Source organism: Danio aesculapii, chromosome 24 (assembly GCF_903798145.1).
Source record: "Danio aesculapii chromosome 24, fDanAes4.1, whole genome shotgun sequence".
Classification (NCBI taxonomy): Eukaryota; Metazoa; Chordata; class Actinopteri; order Cypriniformes; family Danionidae; genus Danio; species Danio aesculapii.
The window spans coordinates 4,265,404-4,292,171 of NC_079458.1; the positions used below are offsets into that span (position 1 = coordinate 4,265,404).

The following is a 26,768-nucleotide window of genomic DNA, read 5'->3' on the forward strand; positions in this document are numbered from 1 at the left end:
TGAGTCAAACTCCAGCAAAACTCCACTGATATCATTCACTGACAGTAATAATGAGGTGAACTCTGGACTCTAGAAACAGAAATCAGTGTATTAAAGTCATGTGAGGAATGTGTTTTAGGCTGATGATGAAGGTCACTGAAAGATCTTTGTAATATTGTAGACACTTTTCTCCTCCAGGATGATGTTCAGCTTTGTTTTCTCTCTTTCTCTGCTGGAGTTTGTGTTCATCTGAGTGTGACGGAGGTTTTTGTACGACGCTTTCACTACAGTCAAACACTGTGGTGGACTTTCGGTGGAGGAACTGAACTGGTGATCAAAATTAAGTCACTTTTACATTTAAAATGAGGTTTGATGTTGATAAAAACATTTGACGATGATTTTCTTCATCACAAAAATACACGATTGAAGAGCTTCATTTATATTCGGCGTCTTATTATTTGATCAATTTCATTCTGTGTCATTGGTTGGGCTAGTTCATCTGTTTAATTCTGTCTGCTATTTTATAAATATGTGATATTTCATGTCTTATTTTATATTTCAAGCCATATTTCACATTTATGCTGATTTTGGCAGCTTGTTAACATTAAATCTTCATTAAATCGTTGCAATATTTCATGATTTTATCAGTTTCTCTTCTTAATATATTTCATTTTGTGCATCAAAGTTGTATAAAATCAGACAAAATGCCTTTAATTTGATCTGTCATCAGGCAGAAATAAATCATAATATTTCAATACTAACTACTGCTCATTCTGCATCTCGAACGTCCTGAATGATCAATAATCTATAATTATTCTAAAATATTGACTTCTTTAGATTTACTGCTCTGAATGAAATGATCACAGTAAAATGATCAGTTTACACCTGGACAATTTCATCATAATATATTAAATTATTCACTGATGAAGTCAATCTGTAACTTTTATAGTGAAAAATAAAGTCATCTGGGTGGCGCGGTGGCGCAGTAGGTAGTGCTGTCGCCTTACAGCAAGAAGGTCGCTGGTTCGAGCTTCAGCTGGGTCAGTTGGCATTTCTGTGTGGAGTTTGCATGTTCTCCCCGTGTTGGCGTGGGTTTTCTCCGGGTGCTCCGGTTTTCCCCACAGTCCAAAAACATGCGGTATAGGTGAATTGGTAGGCTAAATTGTCCATATTGTGTGTGTGAATGAGTGTGTGTGGTTGTTTCCCAGTGATGGGTTGCAGCTGGAAGGCCATCCGCTGCAGAAAACAAATGCTGGATAAGTTGGCGGTTCATTCCGCTGTGGCGACCCCAGATTAATAAAGGGATTAAGCCGAAAAGAAAATGAATGAATGAATAAAGTCATCTGAGTTGCCAGAGCTTTTCTTTTTCATTTACAAACACTGTAAATGTGTGTGTGTGTATGTGTTTTTATTATTATTATTAGTTATTATTATTTATTATTATTAATATTAATATTTATTATTATTATTATTTATTGTTTCTTATTATTATTATTTATTGTCCGCTGTGGTGACCACAGATTAATAAAGGGACTAAGCCGAAAAGAAAATGAATGAATGAATAAATTATTATTTATTGTGATATTTATTATTATTACTATTAACTATGTTATTTAATATTTAATATTATTATTAATATTATTATTCATTATTATTTATTAAAATTTTATTTATTGTTATTTATTTATTTATTATTATTATTATTATTATTATTATTTATTATTATTGTTTATTATTATTATTATTGTTGTTGTTTATTTTATATTATTATTATTATTTATTGTTATTATTTATTATTATTATTATTATTATTATTATTATTATTATTTATTATTTAATGTTATTTTTATACATTATTATTGTTGCTATTATTCATTATTATTATTTATTTATTTATTTATTTATCAGTTTTTCATGTCACTGATGTTTGTGCCGCAGCATTTTCACTGCCTTTATTACTCTTGACTGATATTTGTACAGTGTATATTTCATAACAATAATCATAATTTAGCTGATGGACATTTGTTTAGGCAGTAATAAATGTAGGAGATGTGGAAAATAAATGAACAATGTGATGCAGAATTGAAGTGAATATGAAATAATTTTATCCGCATAATAATTTCTGCTTCAATGAACATCGTCTGTGCAGATGTGAATAACTGTGTGTGTGTGTGTGTGTGTGTGTGTGTTTCCCCAGCTGGTCCAGTGGTGAAGCCGTCCGTGTCTCTGCTGTCTTCTTTTTCTTCTTCTCCTTCTGTGCTCTGCCTGCTCAGATCTTATTCTCCAAAGGGGGCGCAGGTGAGCTGGATGCTGGACGGGTCAGAGGTCACTGACGGGGTTCAGACCAGCGCAGAGAGCGAGCGGGACAGACTCTACAGCCGCAGCAGCGTCCTGAAACTCAGTGAAGAACACTGGAAAGACGCAAAGGAGTTGATCTGCAGAGTAACACATGACGGAGCTGATCAGGAGAGCTCGTTCCTCAAGAGCTCCCAGTGCTGATGTTTCTCCAGGATTCACAGCTGATTGACAGATTCTCAATACTCCAGCAGCTTTCAGTGCAGCGCTTTCTGTCATGTTTGCTGATGCTTCAATAAAGCAGATCAACCAGCTCATTTCTGTCTCCGTGTGTGTGTGTGTGTGTGTGTGTGTGTCCACTGCCACTATTCTCCATCCACTAGCAGGAGCTGAGCTGAATAATATGAGTGTGTGGAAAACATCTGCAGCTTCAGAAAGACTCCTTCATAGATTTTGACTCAACTCCATCTCATTTCTTCATCAAACTCTAGTTGTGAGTGTGTTGAGGGATCATGAGTGTGTTCTGACCTACAGTGAGCTCTGATTGGCTGTTTCAGCAGATGTGGGAGTATTAATAAAGACTTATTCTGATCTGAAACAAATGGTGTGGAGTTTCATTCCTGCACTAATAAATGGATGTCCATGAGAGACTGCACTATTCTACTGTTGAGCTTGATGTGAAGCAGGCGTCTGTTCAAACACACACTAGGAGTCCAGTTTGACTTGACTTTGAGGCTTTATGTCCACACAAACAGCTGATTTACAACTAAAGTGTGTTTTGAACAGGTTTTGCTCTCCATCTGCTGCTTCCAGATCACACACTCAATATTCTCCTGCTCTGACTGCTGGACGCCATCATGCATTCACAATGGTATGAGCCGTTATGGGGGTCAAATCTATATTGATATGAGACTGTACTGGAGACGGAGCTGCACTGATCTGAGACCAGCAGAATCACTGAAGCTCACAATGCAAAGCAGATTTACACACCAAACTCACACTTTCACTTCTGCTTCTGACAGATCAGTGATGAGATGAAGGAGCTGCTTTAAAACAATATGTCAATTGAATTTAAAATGTAGTTAGTTAAAAACAAAAATAAAGTACAGCATCATTATTGTTTATATTTCTATCAGTTTATACACTAATATTACCACAGATCACAGTCTATTAGAGCTGAACAGAGTCAGAACTCAGTGTGTTGATCTGTGTGTAGTGTGTGTGTTTGTCCTCTGTGTGTCAGTAGTGTTCAGTGTTTGAGCTGCTCCAGGATCAGTTCAGTCTCTGTGACTCTGACTGACTGACAAGGTTTTTGTACCACTCTTTATCACTGTGTTAACACATCTTTACTGTTGATGCTGTGTAAACTCTGACAGTAATAATGTCCAGCATCTTCAGTCTGGACTCCACTGATGCTCAGAGTGAAATCCACATTAGATCCACTGCCACTGAATCTAGATGCAGTTCCTGACTGACGGCTGCTTGTTCTGTAAATCAGGAGTTTAGGAGCTTCTCCAGGTTTCTGTACGTACCAGGACACACAGGGTGGGTTACAGCCTGAATAACTACTAGTGCTGAGTTTGCAGCTCATCTGAACATTTTCTCCAGGTTTAACTGTTTCCACTGGACTTTGGGTCACTGTGATCTGAGCTGCACATCCTGAGAAACAAATCATTCACACTATTAGTCTACAACAATAATCATTTTAGCCAGTGTTTAAGCTTGTTCAAATGACACTGATATATTCACATATAAACTGTTCACCTTGTAGTGTGAAGCTGTATGACAGAGTCCAGATGAAGATGATGATGAAGGTCATGATGATGAAGATTGTGTGTGTGTCAGTGATGAAGTGTTCAACTCACAGCACTATAAACACTCACAGCACTCAATATGCAAACACACACACTACTAATCTGTGTGTGAAGTGTAATATCTCTGCGCTCAGCTAATAGAGTTGAACTGTGATGTGTTGTAATAGTGAACACAGCTGCACTGAGCTTTAATGTCAAATGAAGCTCTTGTGTCTGATCTGCTCTATTCTGAGCTTCAGAAACTCTGAACACTGTTTGATTGGTTTAACGCTCTGAACTGGAACAGATTCACTTTCACTTCTGCTCATCAGCTCATCAGACCCTCATCAAGTCTGACTGAGAGTTTTATAACACTTTACAGCTTATAAATGTAATATTAATGAATTAAAACTGAAGATGGAGTTTGTGTATTATTGGTCAGATGTGGAGGTTTTTACCCTCAGTAATTATGATTAATTATGATGATCTGAACAGATGATTTATGATGAAGAATAATTAATTCAAGCTGCATCATTTCTATGATAATCTTTACAGTATAATTATAAAGACGAATAACAGCATGGACTGTAAAAATATGGCCTTGAAAACATGAGGGATTTAAAGATATTGAGAGAGAAGATGAGAGAATATTAGCTGAAACAATGACATGAAAATCATTTCTAATAATCCTCAAAATACTGATAAAGCTCAAACAAACGTTATATTAAAATCATGTTGTGTTGTGTCAAAGCCATTGTGTGTGTTCAGTGTTTGAGCTGCTCCAGGATCAGTTCAGTCTCTGTGACTCTGACTGACTGATGGAGGTTTTTGTACCACTCTTTATCACTGTGTCAACACATTACCACTGTGTAAACTCTGACAGTAATAATGTCCAGCATCTTCAGTCTGGACTCCACTGATGCTCAGAGTGAAATCACTCTTAGATCCACTGCCACTGAATCTAGATGAAGTTCCTGAATAACGGCGGTTGACCCAATAAATCAGGAGTTTTGGAGCTTCTCCAGGTTTCTGTAAATACCAGGCTAACAAATCATCAGAGCCATCATTTAACACATCTCTGCTGGTTCTGCAGGTGATTGTGACGGTTTTGCCTGGTTCTGCTGTCATTGAGGGACTCTGAGTGACCCTGATCTGTCCTCCACACTCTGAAACACAACAAGAAGAAAGTCAGCAGAAGTCCTGAATGTCTGAGCTGTGAAATGCAGTGAAAGTGAGTCTGACCGTGGAGGATCAGCAGCAGAGAGCAGATGATCAGAGCGAGTGTCTTCATCTTCACTGAAGCTCAGAGAACTGAAGGACAGAGATGCTGATTTACAGTCAGACTGATATTGAGCTCCAGTCTCAGGGGCAGGACACACATTCAAAACCTCCAGCTCACACTGAGCACAAAGCAGCGAGATCAGCATCAAAACACTTCATCTAGTCAAATATTCACATTATTAAACAAACATGATCACAAAGCAAGAGTGAAGATTTACTGCTGATGTTGGTGGGACCTGATTTAAATCTCATTTTCTTCATAATCACTGTGGAGGCAGTCGAAAAATCTGAAATAAATGTTGAATATTTGCACAGCCATGGAGACTATTATGCTGGACTTGTAGTGAACTTGACTTTAAGTGATGTACACTTGTCTGTGAAATGTTGCTCATTATGTCCTCGTCTTGATTGAGTCTTGAACAGTAAAGCCTGACTGGTAAATGTCTGCAGTTTTGGCTCTTTCTGTTCATTATTGACAGCATTATTTGATTTTGGAGGTGATTAAATTATTGATGGAGTCATTTCAGTAATCAGTGGATATTGGTCTGGACACGTCTCCTCCATCCATGCTAATTCTACACCCTTGTCCCAAAGAGTTTCCTCTGATTTCAGGAGTGTGTCGATGTTCATCAGGTGGTTTCAGAGTTTGGGTTTGGACTTCAGTTACACATCATTGATACACATTTTCTCTTGTTGATCTGCAAGTGATGCTTCATTTTAATAATGAGGAATAAATTAAGCATAAAATGAAGAAGATTAATGTGCTGTGTGAACGTGTGTGTGTGTGTGTGTGTGTGTGTGTGTAAAGATGTGTGTGTTGTGAGCCTCAGTTCAGTCAGTGAAGCGTTCAGAGGTTTTTGTTCAGCGGCTCTATTAGTTTGTATCACTGTGGTACACTTTCGGCAGCGGCACCAAACTGGATGTTGGCAGTAAGTAAATCATTAAATATTAATAATAAATCAACAGAGGACTGGTAAATAACTTTTAGCTCCTTGTAGAAATGATGCTTTTTTCAGCCTGTTCATATTTTATATTATTATTTTTGTACATATTGAATATTTGCCAGTCAGTGCTGAAAAGATGTATTTATTTCATCATTTAATTAGACCTAAATAGATTAAAGTAGCGTATAAGAATGCTGGAACTGCTGTGTTTTAAAACATTAAGACAAACAAACATATAATTAATATTTTGCTGTTGATTTTGTTAAAAAACCTTGTCACAAATCTTTCTTTTTATATTTATAAACTTATTATAACCTGATTTTCTACAAATGAAGCATGAGCACACGTTGCTTTGCATCTTATAAACACAGCCAAGCCTTAAAAACACATTCTGGACCAAATATTTCATATCCAAAATATATTTTACATTCATGGAAGAGAATGCATCACCACCTCTGACAGGAAACAGTCATGTTTTATCATTGCAATTAAAAGAAAGGACATTTAACAACGTAAACAAGCTAAATTAATTAAATAAACACCACTTTGCTCCTTTAATGTAGTTTCGGCATCCTGAAAACACTTTTCTGTCTTACTGCATTCTTCTCATGGCTTGATTTCTTGGTCATTTCATACTTAAATCATCACAGATTATTGGATAGGAAATGCAGCATGTCCATCTGCTTGTTTTCAGAGATGTGTGTTGTCAAACTACAATGCTTGATGTAGCGCTGACGAGTCTTTGTGTGTCATACAAACATGCTTTTGTATTAAAACACTCATTTGTCACAAACTGTTATGATATGTTTGCTGTGATATGCTGATTTATGATATTTCAGTCATTTTTATACATCACAAATGATTAAAATATTACAAATGCGCATATCGACATATACAAACTGTGCATTTGTGATATTTCAGTCATCTGCGATATATCGAAACATTGCAAATGTGTGTATATGATATTACGATCATTTAGTTAAAGAAATGTAGAGTTTAGATTAGGTTGAAATGTTTCCAGACTGTAAATGATGCTCTAATGAACATTTCCCCCCTTTAATGAAGCTCTGTCAGATATTTCAGGATATTTCTTAAGCTTTATATTTGTAGATATGAAGTTTAATTGATGGTGAATATGTGTGTTTAATCATGTTTGAGCTTAAACGCTTTTAACCGAAGCGAGAGACAGTGATGATGATGAAAATAACTCTTCATATCTATAATATTGCTTCAGTTTAACTTTCATTGCTTTGACAATGACAGACTGAATCAAATGTTTTCTCAGAGAGCGTTCAGATGAACATATGAAAGTTTGATGCTGCTAAAGTGGATCATGAGCAAATAATATGAAGAAATATTACTTTAATATTCACTATTTATTGGACTCTTCGTCATTATCAGATTCTTTTTGTCTGTTTGTAAAATTGACATACAGAGAACTGTGTTTTAACTGTGGAGTAAAACTTTATTTAGTGACTGCAGTGAGTTTTGATGATGTTGAATTCACACACAAGAGTCTCGAAATTACTGTTTAGACTGAAGCGACACTTTACTGAGCTCTGTTCAGTGTTTAAACCATGATGAACCATTTCTTTTACATTATTATACAGTGTTGAACTTGATTCTGGACATGTTTTCTTCATGTGGGAATCATTGTTCATTGAGTAATGCTTGTTTTCTGCTCTAGCGAGAGCTTTCTCTGCTGAATGAGTGAGTGAGTGTCTCCTGGTCACAGCTGTTTGTCTGCTCTTCTCTCCTCAGCCGTCTCTCCTCCTCAAGTGAGCGTCCTGCCGCCCTCCAGTGCAGAGATCTCCTCTAAGCAGACGGCTACACTGCTGTGTGTGGCCAACAAGGGCTTCCCGTCAGACTGGAGGCTGGTCTGGAAGGTCCTCAAGCCTGACGGGAGCAGCAGCAGCGGGGGTCAGGAGAGCAGCAGTGCTGGGCTCCTGGAGAAGGACGGTCTGTACAGCTGGAGCAGCAGCCTGACTCTCACTGAGCAGCAGTGGATGGAGAGCACCTCAGTGAGCTGTGAGGCCACACGGAGCGGCCAGCCTGCGAACACTGCAGGAGACACTGTGAAGAGACAGCAGTGTTCAGAGTAGATCTGCAGCACACACACGCTCCTGCAGACTCACAGCACACACACATCTGTGTGTCTCTGTGTGTGCTTTACTCACATTTACTGCACTTCAGCACACACACCGGCTCTCTTTCAGTCTCTCTGTGTGCTCTGCTCTGCTTTCTGCCTTTCACACCAGACTAAATGTGTGTGTTTATTATTCTGTCATCATTTTTATTGTAATTCAGTCAATAAATAAAGCTGTAAGTGTCTGTCTTTGAGTCTTGTGTGTCCTCTTTATTTCAGGACAGTAACAGTGTGTGTTTCGGTGTCAGTTTAGTTTCTGCTTCATATTTGATCAATAATCTTCAGTCAGTGGAGCATGAAAACACCTGCAGATTCAGGAGGAACAGAAACATGCGCTCCACTTATCAAGATCAATGATACACTGTAGAGGAGCAGAATATGATGAAGAGCGATTTGGGTTATTTAGTACATGGAAAACATAATAAATGCTTTTGTTCAGTTAGTTTTGATGAAAACGATTGTTTTGGGGATATTTTCATGTGTAAAACAAGTAATAATTTAATGCAGGAAAGCTTCAGTGCTGATATTGACACTGAAATGCTACTTTGTCTACTTTGCATCTTTGTCTTCTTGTGTTTGTGATTTTGTTATAAAGCACTGAAAACATTTTTTCAGGTTTTTGTTTACTGGACGCTTCAATAATTCGAAGTTGAAACTTATTACAAATGACAGTCTATTAGAGCTGAACAGTCAGAATTCAGTGTGTTGATCTGTGTGTAGTGTGTGTGTTTGTCCTCTGTGTGTCAGTAGAGTGTTCAGTGTTTGAGCTGCTCCAGGATCAGTTCAGTCTCTGTGACTCTGACTGACTGACGGAGGTTTTTGTACCACTCTTTATCACTGTGTGAACACACCACCACTGTGGTAACTCATACAGTAATAATGTCCAGCATCTTCAGTCTGGACTCCACTGATGCTCAGAGTGAAATCAACATTAGATCCACTGCCACTGAATCTAGATGCAGTTCCTGACTGACGGCTACTTGTTGAATGAATCAAGAGTTTAGGAGTTTCTCCAGGTTTCTGTAAGTACCAGCTAAGATAATTTCTCCCACTATTACAGCAGTGTACATTACTGCTGAATCTGCAGGTGACAGTGAGTGATCGTCCAGGTTCAGAGAGCAGCACTGAGGGAGTTTGAGTCACTGTCACCTGACCAATACATTCTGCCAGAGGAGAAACATTAGAAATCATTTTTATAATCATATATAAGATCACAACACAGAAACACAAGTCAATAACACACATAATCTTGAGGGACACACACCTCCACATAATGCTGCCAGTGTCCAGATCAATATGCTGCTGAAGGTCATTGTTGTTCTTGTAGGTTCAGTTGTAGTGAAAACAGTTGTTGATCATGTTTTCTGTTTGTCAGAGTTATAAACACATGCAGAGCACTGAAGCGTGTGGCGCTCATGTAAAACACTCCACATGCAAACACTGATGGAGTCCACAGTTGTTCATGTTCGGGTCTGTTGAACAGGAAGTCCTGGAGATCTGAGATGTGCGTGACGGTATATTCAGAATATCAGTGTGTGTTTGGTTGGATGTGATATAGTTGGTATTTTACACTTGTAGTGTTTTTGAGAGACTCTGGGGGTTTATATTAACCACAGGAGCCGTTTACAGTGTATTGTGTGAAAGAATGAACAGGACAATAATAAAGTCAGATAACAGCGACATTTCTGTGGGTCATATTCAGTAAATCAGGCAGACAGCAGTCGTGGGAAAATGCTGGATTAGTTTTAGTTCAATAAATGGTTGAGTTGAGCTGAATGTGAATGTCAGTGTTGAAGGACGATCCGCTGAAGAGCAGCTCCAGCAAACTCAACCAAACAACACAATCTGTGATGGAGATGATGAAGCAAAACTGATGGAGATACAGAAGAAAGCTTTGGAGAAAGCCGACTCAGACATGAGCGTTTCGCCTCTGAGCAAACAGATAAAGATGAAGAGCTGCAGTCCACAAACACTGAATCCAGAATCACTGAAGAGAAGAGAAAGAAGAAGAATCAGAATAATAAACTACTGCAGACGACAGCTGACATCTACAGGAGTCCTGAGAGAGAAAGAACAGCTCGAGATGAAGATGATTTGATCACGCGAGTCACAATTATCAATATAACAACAACAAAACCCACTAAAACTGAACAAACTTCTATATATAAAAGTGTGTGAGAATGAAAAGGGCAGTTAAACTGAGTGTGTGTGTGTGTGTGTGTGTGTGTGTGTGTGTGTGTGTGTGTGTGTGTGTGTGTGTGTGTGTGTGTGTGTGTGTGTGTGTGTGTGTGTGTGTGTGTGTGTGCGTGTCTGATAGAGACTCTGGTAATCAGTGATGGACTTTTGGTTTATTTCTGTCCACTAATGCTTTGACTATTGTTCTCTATGATGATGAAGAGCGACAGATTCATCTGGATGATTTTATTTCTGATGCTTGAGTGACTGTAGTTTCACATCCTCCTGTGAGCTGCTCCAGGATCAGTTCAGTCTCTGTGACTCTGACTGACTGATGGAGGTTTTTGTACCACTCTTTATCACTGTGTCAACACATAGTTACTGTTGATGATGTGTCTGCTCATACAGTAATAATGTCCAGCATCTTCAGTCTGGACTCCACTGATGCTCAGAGTGAAATCTGTTCCTCCAGATCTTCCATCCCCACTGAATCGACTGAAACTCCTATCATGGAGATCATTTACTCCAGTAATGATGAGTTTAGGAGTTTCTCCATGTTTCTGCTGATACCAAGCTAAACCCCAGCCATCTATTCCAGGATCAGTTTTACACTCTATTCTGGCGTTTTGTCCTTCAGGAACAGTTAGACGTTCAGGCTGAGTCACAGTGATTCCTCTGGACGCTGCAGATCAACAACATTCATGAGTTTCAGCAAATCAAAGCAACATTAAAGCCTCCAGAATGAGCAGATTTCACTTCTGTTACCTGGAATAAAAGCTGTGAGAATCCAGATGAAGCCGCTGAAGAGATTCATTGTGTTTGCTGGGTTTGTACCGCGGTAAACAGCAGTGTGTTATAAAGTGTTTGAGTCTGATCGCTATAAACACTCGGATCGCTGAAGCATGAGCCGATGCAAAGTGACTCTCTGTGGAGAAAATCCTCCTTCAGAGAACTAACAGAGACCATTCCTCATTACACAGAGAAGAACACAAGTTCAGTGAGGGTCTGAGATGTTTCTGTCTATTTTTATAGTCATTATTAGCTGTAAAATACATGTCTGAATATTTAATAAATGTGCTGTGGGCATGGGCGTCGCTAGGTCTATTTTAGGGTGGGTTTATTTCTACTCAGCTTCCCTAAAACTTTTCCGATCAGCTCATAAACTGTAGACTAAATTATCGCCTCTGTCCCCTTTAAATTTGATATGAAGACGGCGGCAGAATTCAGCTTCTCCCCGACTTTCGTTTTTCATTTGACCAGCAAACCCCAGCTGTGCAGAGCGAGAGAACAAGGTGTGTGTTTATCGATTAATTATTATAAAATTTGCAGTTCTTTGCTATGGATACACTTGTATCACTTGTACCCCAATGCCAGATAGGAGCAATCGGGTTTCCAATCTACTGTTTCCTCAGTGCTCACCTCATTATCACAGCTGTTTCTTAACTCTTAACAAACATTTGACTATTTTCATTTCAACATGAACTACCATTATAAAACACATTACAGTGCATGTGGCATTATTTATACCAGTGTTTCCCAATCCTGTTCCTGAAGGCACACCAACAGTACACATTTTCTAGCTCTCCCTAATCAAACACACCTGAATCAACTCACCAGAACATTAGAAGAGACTCCAACACCTGAAGTTAATGGGTCAGAAAAGGGAGACATCCAAAATATGTTCTGTTGGTGTGCCTCCAGGAACAGGGTTGGGAAACACTGACCTATACCACAGTTATGCACAGAAAGTATTAAACACAGTGACAGAACCACTTAGTGAATGTACTCATTTTAACTGTTGGAGTTACTGACAGAGATAGAAACATCATGTGTTGTCTTTTATTAAAAATATTTCCTATTTTAATATTATGATTCAGTTCACACATATAAATAAATAAATAAATAAATAAATTAATAAATAAATAAATAAATATATATATATATATATATATATATATATATATATATATATATATATATATATATATATATATATATATATATATATATATATATATTTATTTGTATGTGTGCCATTTAATTAGAAAAGTTTTATTTATTAAATACATGGAAACAAAAATTGTACTTTAACATAAAAAGTGGCTTTTACTACAGTAAACAAGTTTGTTGAGCCTATTTGGCTCATTAGGAACTCAAATGACTGCACGTCTATACAATACAGTGGAATACTGCTAGTTTAGCATACAACCCTACCATATTAGTCAAACATTTTAAGTGTATTACTATTAAATAATTAAATACATTAGGGTTATATATATATGAAATGTAGCACTCAAACATAAAAATGCCCACATGCATTTGATTTTTGAAGCTCACAGAGACACTTTTAGAGAAGCATAAGATCATGTTTTAAGTTATTTAGTTTATGAACAACTTACATTTATTTTATTTTTCGGCTTAGTCCCTTTATTGATCTGGGGTCGCCACAGCGGAATGAACCGCCAACTTATTCAGCATATGTTTTATGCAGCAGATGCCCTTCCAGCCGCAACCCAACACTGGGAAACACACATACACTCAATTTAGTTTATTCAATTCACCTATAGCGCATGTCTTTGGACTGAGGGGGAATCCGGAGCACCCTGAGGAAACCCACACCAACACAGGGAGAACATGCAAACTCCACACACAAATACCAACTGGCCCAGCCGGGGCTTCAGTCAGCGACCTTCTTTCTGTGAGGCGATTGTACTACCCACTGCGCCACCGTGACACCCTTTTATGAGTTTTCATGAGTAAATCAAACACTCATATAATGCAGTTCAGCATCTTGCTGATAATTAACTGAAATGCTTATTATTTCATCATGTGTTCATATAAACATAATTATTTATTTTATAAAGCACTGAATATATTTTTGTTTTCCCTTTATTCAGCTTTTTCCCATGTTGTTCATTTACTGGACATTTTAATAATTCAGAGTTCAAACTCATTACAAATGACAGTCTAATAGAGCTGATTTGAGTCAGAACTCAGTGTGTTGATCTGTGTGTAGTGTGTGTGTTTGTCCTCTGTGTGTCAGTAGAGTGTTCAGTGTTTGAGCTGCTCCAGGATCAGTTTAGTTTCTCTGACTCTGACTGACTATTGGAGGTTTTTGTACCACTCTTTATCACTGTGTGAACACATAATCACCCACACAAATGCCGACAAAATTTGTTCTGCAGTGGAAACTCTGACAGTAATAATGTCCAGCATCTTCAGTCTGGACTCCACTGATGCTCAGAGTGAAATCAACATTAGATCCACTGCCACTGAATCTAGATGGAGTTCCTGGCTCAAGGGTGCTTGTCCAGTAAATCAAGAGTTTAGGAGCTTCTCCAGGTTTCTGTAAGTACCAGGACACACAGGGTGAGCTGCAGGCTGCGGGTTGACTGAGTTTGCAGCTCATCTGAACATTTTCTCCAGGTTTAACTGTTTCCACTGGACTTTGAGTCACTGTGATCTGAGCTGCACATCCTGAGAAACAAATCAATATTACAAAGATAATGAATTAATATTCGATTTTTTTTTTACTTGTTAAAATACACTGATATATTTAAATATAAAGTATTCACCTTGTAGTATGAAGCTGTATGAAAGAGTCCAGATGAAGATGATGATGAAGGTCATGATGATGAAGATTGTGTGTGTGTCAGTGATGAAGTGTTCAACTCACAGCACTATAAACACTCACAGCACTCAATATGCAAACACACACACACACACACACACACACACACACACACGTCACTGAACTGATAACATGCAGGAAATATTAATCTGTACCTAATGATTAATGTTATACAAACATTACATTAATGCTATCAGCTTATCAGTTGTGCATATTGTAGATCTCCCAGGGCCGGATTAACCAATGGGCATTATGGGCACAGGCCCAGGGGCCCGTGTGCACTTGGGGCCCCTGCAAGGGGGAAAACATGCCAATTTTGTTCTGTCTATTTAAGCTAAGTGAATAATAACTAAACAGCGCAACCAACAGCACTGTGAGTGGTGTAGCTCGTAAAGTGCATGGCAACATGTTTAGACGCTATTGATCATAAACCCTGTTTCGAATCCAGCATCTGATGAACATGTTCTTCTTGTTTCACCCACGACATCTCAGATTTTGCCTACTCTTTATCACGAGTCAGACAAGTAGGAATCATTAATACGTGTGTGTATTATGGAGGGCTCCATAGAGATTCATAGAACTTGATTGGGGAGGTGTTATATCCAAATCATATGCATTTTAAATTTGTAGAAGTTATACATTAAAAATACCCTTAAATATACATTTTTAGTACTGCTTCAGTGAACTTGAACAAGTATATTAAAATTCATTAATTTTCACTAGTTATATTAGTATTTTTTTTTAAATCAAAATGTGCTTAATATGCTTTAAAAATAAGTTAAACTTTTGTAGACTATAAATATATGTACTGTATATCATTTATTTTAAAAATGCGGGCAATACATTATAGATTAATTTTATTAAAATAATATATTAATCTTATTTTTTTTATTCAACTATAGGGGAGCGGACTGGTAGGGGGCCTACAAGATATTGTGCCCAGGGGCCTCTGAATTCTTAATCCGGGCCTGCTCCCAGATAAACTCTAGTGTGTGAATCTGAATCTCTGCTGTGAGAGTGTGAGAATCTTCTGCCTGTAGTTTGATCTAATTGTCTCTGTTAATCCTCCATTGTTCTTTGTATTATGGTCTGTTGCTGCAGGTTTTTCTCAGGATCTTCACACATAAGTCTCTGTCAGTCACTGAATCACTGAGTTTGATTCACTCATCATATCAACATGTTGACTCTTGAGAATTCAGTAAGTCAGTTATGTTGCAGATCAAGTGTGTGTGTGTGTAAAGATGTGTGTGTTGTGAAGCGTTCAGAGGTTTTTGTTCAGCCGCTCTATTAGTTTGTATCACTGTGGTTCACTTTCGGCAGCGGCACCAAACTGGATGTTGGCAGTAAGTAAAGCTTCAGATCTTCATATTAGATATATATTGTAGCAGTATATACAGTAGTAATTATGCTGTTTTAAGCTTGTTCATATTTTGAAATAAATATATTTTTGAACCTTTAAAAAATGCCAATGGGTGCTGAAACTATTTGGTTTATTGTCAGATGAATCTTTGCTTTCACACAGTAACTAAAAATCATTCAATTGTGTCCTAAATATGTGAAAGTACAGTAAAAGAGAACGTTGTGCTGCTGTTTGGCACTGCTTTATTTAAAAGATATAAGAAAAATGCATAATTAAATCTTAGTGTTGCTTTGTTAAATGTTTTTAAAAGCTCAAATCTGTTTTCTGTCTCCTGTTTAAAGAAATTCAGCATTTACAAACTGAACATGGTGGTCTATCTCTGTTTCCCTTAATGAACCGCTCTGTCAGATATTTCAGAGCACAGAAGCTTTACATGCTTAATCATGGCGTTTATAATAACAGTGAATCTGTGTGTCTTTATGACCTTTAATGCTTTTTTCTTTTCTTTTTTTATTGTGTTTTTGACAAATAGTACAATACATTACAGGTATTCGATGTCAAAGGTATTTTAGTTTTTATTTTTTGTTTTTTTTAACTACACAAAAACAACTGAACATAATAAAAATTATTAACAAAAAGAAATGGATTACAAAAAATTAATAATAAAATAATCTTAACAATAAAAAAAGAAGAAAAAAAAGGAAAAAAAAGGGGGGCAGGGGGGGGTTGTTGGGGGGGGGGGGGTATTCATGGTTGGAGGAGTACATTAGTCTCAATATGAATTATTAAAGGGTCCCATGTTTTGAAAAATGTTTTGGTTGATCCTCTGAGAAAATATTGAATTTCACTGAAAAAAATTATTCAAAGATGATTCCTTGGATTTACTCAATTTCTTTACGTTAAGTGGTTGTTAACAATTTATTTGGGTTGAATTTAAACAAACAAATTAAGTTTAACATTGCATAATTTAATTTGTTTGTTTAAATTCAACACAAATAAATTGTTTGCAACAGTTTTGCATGCAACACTTTTTTCAGTGTGTTTTCAAAAATAGCATTACATCACTAAGCCAAAGTGACAGTTTAGGTGGCATTGGTGATTTCCTTGACCTTTAATGCTTTTAACCAAACTGAGTTACAGTGAGGATGATGAAAATAACTCTTCACATCTATATTATGACTTCATCGCTCTGCTGATCACAGACTAGTGGAGTGAGCTGCAGTGAGTTTTGATGATATTGAATTTACACACAAGAGTCTCGAAATTACTGTATAGACTAAAACAACACTTTACTGAGCTCTGTTCAGTGTTTAAACCATGATGAACCATTTCTTTTACATTATTATACAGTGTTGAACTTGATTCTGGACGTGTTTTCTTCATGTGGGAATCATTGTTCATTGAGTAATGCTTGTTTTCTGCTAGAGCGAGAGCTTTCTCTGCTGAATGAGTGAGTGAGTGTCTCCTGGTCACTGCTGTTTGTCTGCTCTTCTCTCCTCAGCCGTCTCTCCTCCTAAAGTGAGCGTCCTGCCGCCCTCCAGTGCAGAGATCTCCTCTAAGCAGACGGCTACACTGCTGTGTGTGGCCAACAAGGGCTTCCCGTCAGACTGGAGGCTGGTCTGGAAGGTCCTCAAGCCTGACGGGAGCAGCAGCAGCGGGGGTCAGGAGAGCAGCAGTGCTGGGCTCCTGGAGAAGGACGGTCTGTACAGCTGGAGCAGCAGCCTGACTCTCTCTAAGCAGCAGTGGATGGAGAGCGCCTCAGTGAGCTGTGAGGCCACACGGAGTGGCCAGCCTGCGCACACTGCAGGAGACACTGTGAAGAGACAGCAGTGTTCAGAGTAGATCTGCAGCACACACACCACATCTGTGTCTGCTTTGCTTTCTGCCTTTTACTCCAGACTTAACGTGTGGAGTTCATTATTCCGTCTTCGTTTTATTGTAATTCAGTCAGTAAATAAAGTTGTAACAGTCTGTCTTTTTTGTCAGTTTGGTTTCCGGTCTTTCATTAGATCAGGGTTTTAGCTCATACTGTATAAATAATCTTCAGTCAGTGGAGCATGAAAACACCTGCAGATACAGGATGAACCAGCATCTGCTTCATTCTCAGAGGAACTCAATCAGTAATGCAATGCAAATTTGTATATGTTTAACTCTCGGTTTCACTTACTCATTCTGGAAAAAGGTTTGTCAGGTTCTATAAATATTTGAAATAATTTACATGAAAAAAACTAAAGTAGGCCAACATGTTAACAATAATATGACAACACACACATACACACACACACACACACACACAAACATATATAGCCTATATAAAAACAAATCTTCCATTTAAATGGTCTGAAACACTTATATATAGGGAAAACAACCACTTTAAAAAGTTGTTTACTTAGTTTAAACTTTTTCTCACATTTTAAGTCTATACGTATTTAGTTTATAGGTATGTTTACTTTAAATGTTTGTCTTGCATCTTAGTTGGAACAACTAAACGAACATGCCCCCTGCAAAAGGTTTGTCATGTCCTATAAATTGGAAGAAATTAGGCCAGCATGTAAACAATAACAAAGTAACTATAACACGCAAATTCACATACATATATATATATATATATATATATATATATATATATATATATATATATATATATATATATATATATATATATATATATCTATCCTGTATAAGTAGCAAAACATATAAATCTACCGTTCGGAAGGGTATGAAACTATTATATATTGGGAATATTCATTCATTTTCTTTTCGGCTTAGTCTCTATTAATCAGGGGTCACCAGAGCAGAATGAATTGCCAACTTATCCAGCATACGTTTTACGCAGCAGATGCTTTCAGCTGAAACCCACCACTGGGAAACACCCATACATTCCCATTCACACTCTTACACTACAGACAATTTAGCTTACCCAATTCACCTCTACCACATGTCTTCTTTGGACTGTGGGGGAAACCGGAGCACCCAGAGGAAACCCACACGAGCGCCTGGAGAACATGTAAACTCCACACAGAAATCTCAACTGACCTAGCTGAGGCTCGAACCAGCGCCCTTCTTGCTGTGAGGTGAGAGCGCTACCCACCGCCGCGTCACCCTATTGGGAATATATTTATAATATTATTGGGAATAATTTGTATTTTTGTAAAACGACTATTTAAAAAGTTGTTTACTTAAATTTAACACGTTTTAAGTCAAACTTTTTTCTACGTAAATGAAGTTTGCTTGAAATGTTCCATAGATATATGTAAATATCTATGCAAACGTGCGTCTTGTGTTTTTCGTGCCTAAAAGGACTGACTATAGAGCGAACCAATAGCATTTGAGCGTGGGGTTGTAAAGACCATTTCATTGGTTGGAGCAACTAAGCGAAAACGCCCCCTTCATTAACGAGTCGGTTGTTTGTTTGATTCTGAACCTGAATGAAGCCAATCATTTATGAACCAACTGAACTAACGTTACTAAGCTAGGCCTACTATTGTAAATCACTATTTCCACAGCGATGTAATTGTAAACTGTAGAAAGAGTCATATCAAGAAAAACACATAAGAATGAATCGTTTCCGTGACCTGATTAAAAAGATTCGAATCACCAAAATGAACCAAACAGTCATCGACATGAATCATTTAAATTCCTATAATAGGAGAGTCGATTTGAGTATGTTTACTATCATATTTTAAGGCTTACACATGGTGTTTAAAGACTTGAGTAGCGCACAAACATACTTTATTTAGTTTTGGAGCATGACATACATAAAGGCTCTGTTCTGCTAAACATATTCACAGAAGAAGCAGGACATTTCGTTTTGGAGCAACAATATGGTGAGTAACGTTAAATGATGACAGACATCCAGTATGGTCAGCTGTTTCTACTCATACATACGATTTCCAATGCAAATTATGTATCACAATTATTGCAAACATAGTTTAAGATATAGCTGTCAGCTTAGTGCAGGTTTACCAGTACATAAATAAAGTGAATATTGAGGTAAAGTTAATTTATATTCGCACATTCGTTCAGTGACAACTTGCGACACGCTCCCTACGTTGTTTACCATGGTACTTTGAATATTCACATGTAAACATAACTTCAAAACAACTTTAGCACTATTTATTTGACTGCGCAATGTGATGTACGTTGAGAGTCATTGGCTGCTAATATGATTTCACGTTGTGTAATTTGCTGAACTTCTCTGAAATTATATTAATAAGGAGAAAGTCAGAATGTGTGAATATAAAACCAACCTTACCTCAATAAAAATAAAGCACTCAAAACATGAGATGATTTATTAAAATAACAACAAAAACTGCATCACGAAACACTGCAATTATGAACAAAGTTTAATAGAAATCAATCTTTTGTCAAGCCGAAAATTTCCATTTTTTTTCTTTCTGGGACTAAAAATTCCCACAATATTATGTTCCTAGAGGAAGTGCACATGGACAATTTAAAGACTCAAATTTAGTCCTTAAATGTAAGTGTTTATTTAAATTTGCTCCAGGAAAAGGCCCTGTGGAAAGTTATTAGTTAATAAAATACATTTACTATATTAGACTATCACTGCTCACACAAATCACAAAACTAATACTGATTAATGCACGTACACACTGATGTAGGTTTGATTTATTTTAGTATTTTATTTAGAGTTTGTGTGCATTTTAAGAGAGTCGGTAAATTTAGTGTTCTTGCATTCTTCTCAAGATTGCAAAAGGACAAAAATTACCACAGTATCTAATAAGCACCTCGCTGTCAGCTAAACTATAGTATATGTTGGTTCTTTTTCTATCCCTAACCACGTAATTAATAATTCATCCCTAATCAAAGAGGATAGACTTAAGTTAGGCTATCTTGTTTTGGTTAATTTCATTTACCTCAGATTTACGTTGACAGCTCCGTGCGATTTGAGGAGATACTATGTGCACAGGCTGAGTTTTGACTGATTTATTTATGTGAAAGTGGAGTCTGACAACAATAAACACTTCTATCTGGAATAAAACCACCTATTTTTTTAACCATGCGTCTAATATTTTGCAGAAAATATTCTAATATATGATGCCTTAAATGAACAGGTTTTTTTTAAGGGTAAATTGGGGGTGTAGTGGGGGGGGGGGTTAAAGACCAACTACATTTGGGCAGAGCCCCGTGTCTTTATAATGTCGGGCTTCACCCCTTAGATTTTCACTGTCAGCCCAAATATGTTTCAGCAAATATGCCTTCATTTAGACGTCTATTAGACATCGTTTAGACATCTTTTAAACACAAAACATGCTTGCTGTGATGTGAGTCACAAAATACAGAAACTATTAATTAAAATATACATATTTTTTAGATTGTACTCTGTACTTTTGTTTTCATTATAATCTCTTCTTTCCTCAAACTTCCCGCAGTCTCTCTGTCGTCTACAAGCTTGTGCTGACCACAGTTATTCGTGGCCTACAATCTTGAACATGATGATTTATTACTGTGCTTTTCATGACCGATTTCTTCTCCTTCCCTCTCTTACTGACATCACTTCCTGTTTGGCTTTTCTCAGTTGTGCTGCACTCTTTGACCTCGACGTGAGATGATCCAGACTCATTTACCATGTGGTTTGATTGCTGTTTTTCATCTCCGTTAGTTTGAGTTTTCTGATTCCCATCAGCATCTCCTGAGCTCGGAGGGCTGAATTGAATTTCTTCATAAATGCACAGCTCTGGCTTGGATTGGTCGGTCGGTTGATTGTCAGACGTTGTGATTGGTTGAACGTCTTTTATTTCATTAGCCTGTAAAATATGAGGCTTTTCCAGTGCTGTTTTGGGACTTTGACTCCGCCCACAGTCTCCTCCCACTTGCGTTTGATTGGTTCCCTCTTCTGCTTGTTGATTTTCCACTGGAGGGATGGATGCTTGAGGTTTTGGGTCGTGCACATACACCGGCACTAACTCGCATCTTCTGTTGTTTGATAGAAAACACTCATTAGTAGACACTGCAAGCTTTTTTCGGTCAGAACTGCTCTTTTTGTGAGGTTTGTGTGCTTGGCTGCGTCCCTGATGTCCTTTAAACACTGTTAGAGTTGAGATGTGATTGATGGAGTGGCTCTCTATGACAATGATGTCGTTGCACGATGATTGCTGTGATGGTTTGGTTTTTGATTCTTTTGTATCCTCACACTGAGGCATTATTGGGTCCTTGCTGTGCTTTTTATATTTGCGTCTCTCACCACTGTAGCCGTTGTGTACGACAGTCGAATCTGGAAAAACAAGAAAAGCATGACAGAAGCATATACTAAAGCCATCACAGTGTTTCCTCTAGGATTTTTTCCAGCTAGTACACAGATCTACTAACTACCTGTGGCGTTATTTCAATGACAAATGTCATGAGTGCAGTATTACGAATCAAGATCGCATTTTTATATATATTTATATTTATATATATATATATATATATATATATATATATATATATATATATATATATATATATATATATATATATATATATATATATATATATATATATATATAAAATAAAAACATACATATGCAAATTTATATCGAAATACCGGAAATGGATTTAAAAATCATATCAATGTTATTGAAAAAAATCTATCGCGATATATATTGATATCGAAATATTGTCCAGCCCTAATTACTACTTTTATCGATAGATTTTATCGATTGGTACTTTAACGGTTCTCTTATCGGTACTTTTTTTTGTTTGTTTTTTTATTAAAAAAACTAAAAGCAAGTTGAACAGAATTAACAACTTTATTTTATTATTATGTTTTAATGTAAAATTAAACGAAACCAATAATTGTAAAACAAATAAATAATTGTTTTCCTGTAAAAGAATGTACAATGGTTTGAAGGAAAATGACTGTCGGTTTTTAACCATTCTTCTGGAGAAAATGCCATTTCTAGTCAGGGTCTTTCTTGTTTTATTGGGCTCCTTGCAGTTGAAAATACCCTCTTTGAGTTGCAAAATACAGTGAAATGAGATGATGTTTATGATTTTTCATTAACGCATTCACATAAATGAGTTAACAGTGTTTTGGGAGTTAACTGTTTTCAAAACAGTTTTGGAGCGCCTTGCAATGTAAAAATAAGCTGTTTTTTTTATAATTTCTTAATAAGCATAGTTTAATATTTGGCTATTTATAGGCTATATTTGTAAATACAGTAATGTAAAAGCATTTTAAATGTTTAAGATTTATTTAGGCTACTGCAGAAAAACAAAAATACTGATTTCATTGTAACCGAATGTGTATGTTTATTTAACTATTAATATTATACTAATTTAGTTGATTGACTGCTGACATAACGATGTGGAACGTTATCATTAGTGGCTTAATGCACTTTTAAAAGATACTTTCACTTAGCCAGATTGCTTGCATTTCCGCTTGTACAAGAAAATAACTTGTTGCGTTTGTTGCAATGGGCATTGTTGCTGTCCACTCTGAAAATTTGGAGTGTCTATTTAGGCACTCAAATAGCACACCGTTTGATTGACAGAAACAACATAACTAAAGAGAGCGACATAGAGCAGTGTGAGTGGTGTAGCTTGTAAAGCGCATGGCAACATGTTTTGACGTGATCGATCATGAACCCAGTTCGAATCCAGCATCTGATGAACACGTTCTTCTTTTTTCCCCCACTACATCTCAGATTTTGCCTACTCTTCATCACGAGGAAGACAAGTAGGGATCATTAATACGCGTGTGTATTATGGAAGACTCAGATTCATAGAACTGGATTGGAGAGGTGTTAAATCCAAACATTAAAAATACCCTTAAATATATATATTTAGTACTGTTTCAAGTGTATTAAAATCCATAAATTTTCACTAGTTTTATTCATTTTTTTTTTCAAAATGTGCTTTAAATGTTTAAAAGTAAATATTTGTAGACTATAAATATATGTACTGTATATCATTATTTAAAAAAATGCGGGCAATACATTATAGATTAATTTTATTAAAAAATATTTTATTAATCTTATTTTTTGATTCAACTATAGGGGTGTGGCCAGGTAGGGGGTCTACAAGATATTGTGCCTCCGCTGAGTGCACCCGCACAGCCGAGAACTGTGAAGACTTTGACGCACTCACCGGAAACACGAGCATTTCTCATGTGAGACTGCCAACTGCCCAGACGAATATCAAATATTGTAAATTAGAAAAGGTTGGTCAGATTATGCTACTGTAAGTAATGTTTATTCAGCAATAATTCTCCAGTACCGATAGCAGAACCGTTAACGTCAGAGCAATACTTCGGCCTTTCATAATGAAGCACAGATACCGATAAAGTATCAAGTTTCGTTACACATCCCTAGTTGTCATGATACTGGAATTTGATACCAATCGTCCATTTCCCGCTAACATTTGAGCGCATTCTTAAACAAAGCTGATTTGCCATTGTGTTGACATGCTCAACAGAAACGACTGTGATTGGTCAATAGTTCACCGAACTCATCGCTGTTTACTAAGTGTAATCACAGATACATAAGCGTTTAAAGCCATGAAGATCAGCTGTTCTGTTTATGGCTTTGAAATGCTCCAGTGTTCCTGTATCTGTGGTTACAGATACAGGACTTAATCGCAACTTAATCGATTGTGTGGAACCTAGCATTTTTTACAGTGTAGTCAACATTTGAAATGGATCCAAAAAAGTTCATGACAATTGTCTAAAACTATTGAACACCCAGTTTTGTCTTGGGACAATTTTGAAAAGAATTTTTTAACCACTTTCAATGTTGACTACTATAAAAATGCATTAAGTAAACTATGCCTAATGTACTATACTTACATTTTTACCTGTACTTTAATGTGCATGTAATATCAAATGCATAGCCTTTCATAGTATACTCTATTTATAAGTTTGACAAAAACAAATTAAGGCTCATGTTTGACCTGGCAGTATGTTATATTACATGAATTGTTGAAATGATCTGCTATGCATGTACAGTTTGCGCGTGATGTATTGCTGTGCAATTAATCGAAATCCAAATTTGAATTCGATTTTGGCCTCCAAAGATAATGAAAAAGCATTAATCGAGACAAAACTATTTAAATTTGGATAAAATATTACAAGTCATTTCAAGTGCATATTGAAACATAAGTTGTCCATGACTTTTACACTGTACCTGGTGTGTACTTGTGGATATCCGCCTCTTTTTCAGTGGCTGTAATGAGTTTCAAGGGATGAATGTCGTCTATAAAGTGCTCTCTGGCTGCACTGAAAAATAAACAGGGACAGAGAGACAGACATGAATATTTTTAAAGGAATACAACCATTGACCAATAAGACTGAAACATAAGCCAAACTGAATTAAAATCATCTTCATAAGCCGAAATAGCTAGTTAGTAATGTAAACACTTATAAGCACAATACACGCACAATAGGAAATTAAAAAAACATTTGAAACCATGCATATTGAAATGTGAAGGTGTAAGACAGTCTTTCACTTTATTGGAACTGAACTGATTGTGTAAATGTCCATACCTCATACTTCTGTCTCTTTTGTCAGTATATCTGGGTGTCGTTTGCTGTTTCTGAGAGCTCAAGGCAGCGGCGTCACAGTCAGACTCAGAGTTTGTGAGACTCAAGTCTCCAGGTTCGGGCTGTAACATGCATTCATGCACACATGCACATAATCAAGCTTAGTTATAATGATCACAATTTACAGTTTAGACTAGAGCTACGTCTAAAATCCCATACTTCAGTATAATGTCATAAGTGTCAATTTTCTGAAATTGAGACGTACACATCATCTGAAAGCTCAATAAATAAGTTTTCCATTGATGTATGGGACGTTATGATAGGACAATATTTGGAAGAGATTAAACCATTAGAAATGTAGAATGTGAGGATGCAAAAAAAATCTAACTACTTAGATAATCGCCTTTAGTTGTTTAAATTAAGTTCTTCGCAATGTATATTACTGATCAATAATTTAGTTTTAATATATATTATTGACATACTCCTTTTACATCAGATAAAGCATTTAAACTAACTGTAGAGTGTCTGTTCAACTATATAACTATTGTTTTACTTCTTTAATGACAAGTAAATTAATATTGTTTTTGCCTTTAAACAAATGTATTTTGCTTAACACACTTGCAGATTATTTAGCTTGTTTTAAAGGGGAGCTATCATGCAAAAATCACTTTCATAAGGGGTTTAAACGGAGTTGTGTGGCAACAGTGTGCGAATGTAACCAGCCTATAATGGTAATAATTAAAATGATTATATTTTTTTATAATCACGCTTCATAAAAACAGTCTGGAGACTCTGATTGACATTCTCTCTTTGTACGTGTCATCAGAGGGGGAAAGCCCCGCCCACTAGTGACCATCTCTCCCTCATTAGCATAGGACATGTCTTGTTTTTAAATCTGCCATTATGCTGACACATCGGCATTTGTAGCTCCACCCTCTTTTGAAAAGAGCACAATCTCATTTGAATTTAAAGCGACAGTCACCAGAATAAGACAATTAAGATCAAGGCCTAAAAGGGTCAGTTTTAAAGGGTTATAAAAGTATTTGTGTTGTATTTTGAACTGAAATGTCATATAGAAACTTTTGGGACATCAGAGACTTATTTTATCTTGTAAAAAGGGGCATAATAGATCACCTTTAAAGGAAAAATTACTTTATTTATTTGACTCATTATTTCTAAAAACAAAAAATTCATTTTACTTGACTAGGAAATGCTTCTTGATTTAGGAATTTTTTGATATTTGTACTATGTGACATACTACTGTATAACACTACTTTATTATAGGACAATGTACAGTACGGAAGCGTAGAGCTGCCACCCAGCTAAAAAAAAATCTGAGCTTTATCACGTTTGTACAATATACTTTTCACGTTCTTACCATATAATATCACGTTTGTACAATATAAATAGCACGTTCTTACAATATAATATCACGTTCTTACAATATAATATCACGTTTGTACAATATACTTTTCACGTTCTTACAATATAATATCATGTTCTTACAATATAATATTATGTTTGTACAATATAATTATCACGTTATTACGTGAAAACTTTATTGTTTAGGCTACGTTTACCTGGTGCGATCAGAGCGTGAGAAAATGTCTCGTTTAACAGAGTTAATTAAGTTCTATTTTATGCTTGGATTGAGACATGGGGAAATTTTGCAGCTACTGATCA

The 26,768-nt window shown here is 36.6% G+C and overlaps 1 protein-coding gene and 7 gene segments (V, D, J or C); 2 read left to right on the plus strand and 6 right to left on the minus strand.

The window, feature by feature from the left end:
* Positions 1-3,601: 3,601 nt before the first annotated feature.
* LOC130218945 (immunoglobulin kappa variable 1-39-like) lies at positions 3,602-4,160 on the minus strand. The segment is given in 2 exon segments: positions 3,602-3,933; positions 4,039-4,160. Coding segments are annotated over 2 exon segments (387 nt in total).
* Positions 4,161-4,910: 750 nt separating this feature from the next.
* LOC130218946 (immunoglobulin kappa variable 4-1-like) lies at positions 4,911-5,379 on the minus strand. The segment is given in 2 exon segments: positions 4,911-5,233; positions 5,310-5,379. Coding segments are annotated over 2 exon segments (372 nt in total).
* Positions 5,380-6,094: 715 nt separating this feature from the next.
* On the plus strand, positions 6,095-8,595 carry LOC130218947 (Ig kappa-b4 chain C region-like). The segment is given in 3 exon segments: positions 6,095-6,109; positions 6,226-6,277; positions 8,054-8,595. Coding segments are annotated over 3 exon segments (408 nt in total).
* A 586-nt stretch (positions 8,596-9,181) lies between these two features.
* On the minus strand, positions 9,182-9,773 carry LOC130218433 (immunoglobulin kappa variable 4-1-like). The segment is given in 2 exon segments: positions 9,182-9,601; positions 9,703-9,773. Coding segments are annotated over 2 exon segments (378 nt in total).
* Positions 9,774-10,265: 492 nt separating this feature from the next.
* On the minus strand, positions 10,266-11,476 carry LOC130218949 (immunoglobulin kappa variable 1-12-like). The segment is given in 3 exon segments: positions 10,266-10,425; positions 10,977-11,295; positions 11,379-11,476. Coding segments are annotated over 3 exon segments (528 nt in total).
* A 2,267-nt stretch (positions 11,477-13,743) lies between these two features.
* LOC130218950 (immunoglobulin kappa variable 4-1-like) lies at positions 13,744-14,255 on the minus strand. The segment is given in 2 exon segments: positions 13,744-14,090; positions 14,189-14,255. Coding segments are annotated over 2 exon segments (402 nt in total).
* Positions 14,256-15,421: 1,166 nt separating this feature from the next.
* LOC130218951 (Ig kappa-b4 chain C region-like) lies at positions 15,422-17,579 on the plus strand. The segment is given in 3 exon segments: positions 15,422-15,442; positions 15,536-15,587; positions 17,106-17,579. Coding segments are annotated over 3 exon segments (414 nt in total).
* A 1,748-nt stretch (positions 17,580-19,327) lies between these two features.
* The window catches only part of si:ch211-234p6.5 (pleckstrin homology domain-containing family A member 4), a 46,255-nt gene continuing 38,814 nt past the window's right edge, over positions 19,328-26,768 (minus strand). For 4 of the 5 annotated variants that reach the window (XM_056450815.1, XM_056450816.1, XM_056450817.1 and 1 more), the window contains exons 17-19: positions 25,089-25,207; positions 24,730-24,821; positions 19,328-21,839 (exon numbers count right to left, since the gene is read on the minus strand). In XM_056450815.1, the coding sequence (XP_056306790.1) occupies positions 21,010-21,839; positions 24,730-24,821; positions 25,089-25,207 (1,041 nt within the window). In that variant the 3' untranslated portion in view covers positions 19,328-21,009. The remainder of the gene's footprint in view (positions 21,840-24,729; positions 24,822-25,088; positions 25,208-26,768) is intronic. The other variant, XM_056450819.1, reaches the window with a different exon arrangement.